Here is a 4,009-nt window from a genome sequence, read left to right as displayed (position 1 = left end):
ATACGGTTACCTGATTAGTTGAATTATTGGTCTTAATTTGTTAATAAAAAACTAAAACTTATGTCTAATAAAATATTACATGTGATATATAGTAAAATAATATACAAGTTTGGCTTTACTTTCATAGTGTTTTTTTATTCAAGGTTTTTTATCATGATTTTTCTAAGATTTGTATGTTGTAAGCATGTGTTGTACATTTTTCAATTTTTATTACAGTTTAAAATACATAAAACATTAATTGACAATCAATTTTTGTTAAATTCAAAAGTCTAATGGCGCTGTCTCGGTGTCCCACGGCTGCTATTGCCTTACAGCAACGGTTGGCAAAACCAGGGTCGGAAAATGGGAATTTAATGTTCCTCAAAGTAACACTGTTTGAAAATTTGTTTTGATATATTTTTTTTTTGCGTAATCTTGTCTTATGGAAATTTTTACATTTTAGATTAGTTTAATATTACTTATTAGTTATTAAATACGAAATCACAAATTATTCGCATTTTTGTATTTCAAACACATTAATTAATTTTATCTACATCCATAGGACTTCGGACTTCTTTAAACGCACACTACGAAATGTATATTAAACGATGACCACTGTAAATGATAATTTTGTTCTTTTAGACATCTAATTTGTTATTCACTTATTATATTGTAACTGAAAAATTATTAAATGATGTAAATGTTTATACTACCTATATTTTATTCTCTATATTTTACCAACAGAATATAATTTTGTTTGTGAACGTAAATATTTTGGAATGGCATCTTCGAGTCGAGGAATTCAAATTGGTTCAGCGTGGTTTCAACGTAAAATTAATCTAAGACCACAACACAGGGGCGTACATTTAGTAACTGAAGAAATTCTAAAACAAATACCAGAAATATCTCAATTTTCTGTTGGTTTATGTCACATACAAAGTAAGCATTTAAAATTTCATACACTCATCTGCCATTTTCCATACCTTTAAATTAACTTTGTGTCAGTTTAATAGTATATACATAACAAATAGTAACTATTAAATATTAAATACCAAAATGTAAAGTTAAAAATAACAATATGATTGTTAATAAACAGTTGATATATTACATTTTTAATAATTTTAATATTTCTAAAAATAAGATAGAGATTTTTAATACTTTTGCTGATAATATGTATTAAGTATATACATATGAAAACTTAATTACCTTGAATAACAAATTAATCAGTTAGTTTTATATTATTTGAAAAGTTTTAAATTATGTTTATGTTTAAGGTAATTTTTATACTAATAGCCAGCAACAACATTTTTATGGAATCATAAGCATATAAATTGTCTATTTGTTCATTATTGTACAAAAATTAAATTAAAATGCTGACATTCAGTACTTGTACTCTCTTATTTTCAATATTTCACCTAATAAACTATAGCTCCTATATTTTCATACATTAATGTTTCACTAATTTTCATTTTTTTTGTTTATTGAAATAATTATAAATAACTCATAACCTCTTAAAAATGAATAATTAAATACCTAATTTTGCACTACTAATGCTTTTCATATGTTTGATTCATTTTTTTTTTAACATTTATAGAAATCCAAAAATTCAGCAAGTTTCTATTGAATATATTTACATATTTTTAAAATATAAATATTCCATTTTACATATATTATGCCTTGACTTATTGTTCCTAAATGTGGTTTATATAACTACAATAATAGAACGATGGTGATGTACATTAGAAGCTGTTCAAATTATAGTGATGCTACTGTATTATGAATTATTTACTTAAATAAACTAATTAATAATTTTTACATTTTTCAGTTTTACATACATCAGCTAGCCTTGCCATTAATGAAAGTTGGGATCCAAATGTTCGGTAAGCATATAATATACCTAATACATATCTAATAAAATTTGTTGAAAATAAAATGGCAAGAAAATTTTTTTTATAAAATGGCTATTTTATTCAAATTGTATTTAAAACTATTTTTTTATATAAAATTAATTATATTTAAAAAATATAATATTATTTGTTTAGAGATGATATGGAGATGATGTTGAATAAAATTGTTCCAGAAGTAAGTAATGATAAAAATTAGTAGTCACTATAGTTAAGAATAGTGTTAAAAGAGCACACAACATGTGCATTATTTTTTTCAAATTGTTAATAAATGTTAATAATTTTAATCAGAACTATTCAAAAAGTATTAATCAAAATACAATGTAGAAAAAATATATTATAGAGATAATTAGAAAATTAGAATACGTAGTCATTGGGATATGCTCAAAATAATTGACTGTCACACATGTAAAAGTTGCTTAATTTACACAATGATTTATCAACCTAAATATTTTTATGTTTCATTTACAATCGCTTAATTTATTGTGCTACAGGCTATTGATGTATCAGAATTTCAATAAAACATTTATTATTATTTTTATATATACAGTGAAACCTGTCTTAACTCTTAACAGACATAGCCAGTTATAATTTTCACCGATATCTTAATAACAGGCAACTATCTTAGTTCAGAATCAAATATTGCAAACATGTACACTCATACACAGTAGTAGTTGCAATGGTGGTCTATTTCAAATATTGCGATTTTTGTTTGGACTATATTGAATTGCGATAAGCATTTACTGTGGTTGTAGAGGAATACAGCAAATATTACTTTTATAAGATTTTAAATATCTCAAAAAACTACTCTTTAGGAAAATTCTAGTTCCACTTATTTAGTGGATAAAAATATATCTCATATGTATTACAATAGTTTAAAATATACTTTAAAGGTAGATTAATTATTGTGTAAAATGAGTAACTTGTAACATTTTTAAGTTGGGAAAATTTAGCAATCCTGGTCCGATGATGTCGCGCATCTTTTTTCAATTTCTTTTAAAGACAACATTGAATAATGTGACTAGTTCCTATTTCATTATTTTTAGAATTGAACATTCTATCAAACTTAAGAGAAACATGGACACTTAGCTATTATTTAAAAAAGAATTTGAGGCTTACAGCAATAGTTGTACATTCATAATCATGAATTTTTTAAATTATTGTATAACTATTCTACATTTATCTACTACTATAAATTGTATACAATGTGTTTGTTTTTTAGGGTTTACCTTATCGACATTCGTGTGAAGGACCAGATGACATGGTAAATGAATTAATTTAAAAAAAAAATTATTTATTTAAAATTATATAAGTGTTTAATAGTAAACAGTTTTTAATTTTATTAAAATACTCAATAAATTTTAATTATTATTTTTAGCCAGCCCATGTAAAAGCATGTTTTCTTGGTTCATCAATAACAGTGCCCATCACTGAAGGAAAATTGAATCTAGGCACATGGCAAGGTATTTGGCTGTGTGAACATCGAAATCAAGCTGGTAGTCGAAAGCTAGTGATTACATTAAATGGATCACCAAATTCATCTGCAGGTGATTGTAACCGGTCACCAATGTCTCCGTCCTCGCCTATGGCTTCATTAAGCAGTTAGGCATATTAAATATACTCACAAAAAGATGTTATTTATAGACATCACAGCCAACATTTAATTAGATACAACTGTTTGCCGCTGCCTCTAGTCAAATGTAATATAAGCACTTTTATAACAAATGTTATTATATCCCATTATTAGTTTATTTAATATTTCAATCAAGTTAAGTGCATTATGAAAAGTAACAACACATTCCAGAAAAAAAAATATATATATAATATAAATTCGATTATTTATGATATATTAAAAGATACAAATTTAATAAATAGTGAAAATACATGACATATTGTTATCTTTTAAAATATTTAATAATAATTACCATTTTAAAAATAAGTCACGCTTACAATTCTGCAAAAATGAATATAGTACATTTTGAAAAGTTGACACAAAATATTAATTCAATAATTTCTTAAATGTTAATTTAAATATATATATTTTTTTTTGTTAGTCGTGATTTAATTAATTTTATTTTCATTTTCAAAATTTGTTTTTTCGATCATAGATGTAATAATGTTACAAA

At 24.4% G+C, this 4,009-nt stretch overlaps 1 protein-coding gene across 2 annotated transcripts; it reads left to right on the top strand.

Moving 5' to 3' along the window:
* Positions 1–413: 413 nt before the first annotated feature.
* On the top strand, positions 414–3,778 carry LOC113561051 (UPF0047 protein YjbQ). Of its 2 annotated transcripts, none has more exons than XM_026967242.1 (6): positions 414–651; positions 724–918; positions 1,805–1,859; positions 2,022–2,061; positions 3,106–3,147; positions 3,262–3,778. In XM_026967242.1, exons 2-6 carry the CDS (start codon positions 759–761, stop codon positions 3,487–3,489), a joined length of 525 nt encoding a protein of 174 aa, XP_026823043.1. In that variant the 5' UTR covers positions 414–651; positions 724–758; the 3' UTR covers positions 3,490–3,778. The 2 variants fall into 2 exon arrangements, with proteins under 2 accessions (XP_026823043.1, XP_026823042.1); XM_026967241.1 differs by having other exon boundaries at positions 415–596; positions 3,262–3,776.
* The last annotated feature ends 231 nt before the right edge of the window (positions 3,779–4,009 follow it).

The sequence above is a fragment of the Rhopalosiphum maidis genome, chromosome 1 (genome assembly GCF_003676215.2).
Source record: "Rhopalosiphum maidis isolate BTI-1 chromosome 1, ASM367621v3, whole genome shotgun sequence".
Lineage (NCBI taxonomy): Eukaryota > Metazoa > Arthropoda > Insecta > Hemiptera > Aphididae > Rhopalosiphum > Rhopalosiphum maidis.
Note: the sequence above shows the minus strand (reverse complement) of the source record. Positions and strands in the feature narration are given on the sequence as shown.

Excerpts from the sequence above, each read along its gene's own strand:
- LOC113561051 (XM_026967242.1), top strand. The coding sequence starts at position 759 with ATGGCATCTTCGAGTCGAGGAATTCAAATTGGTTCAGCGTGGTTTCAA. Across the intron at positions 2,062-3,105 it reads TGAATAAAATTGTTCCAGAA|GGTTTACCTTATCGACATTC; the intron begins GTAAGTAATGAT and ends TTTGTTTTTTAG. Across the intron at positions 3,148-3,261 it reads GTGAAGGACCAGATGACATG|CCAGCCCATGTAAAAGCATG; the intron begins GTAAATGAATTA and ends TATTATTTTTAG.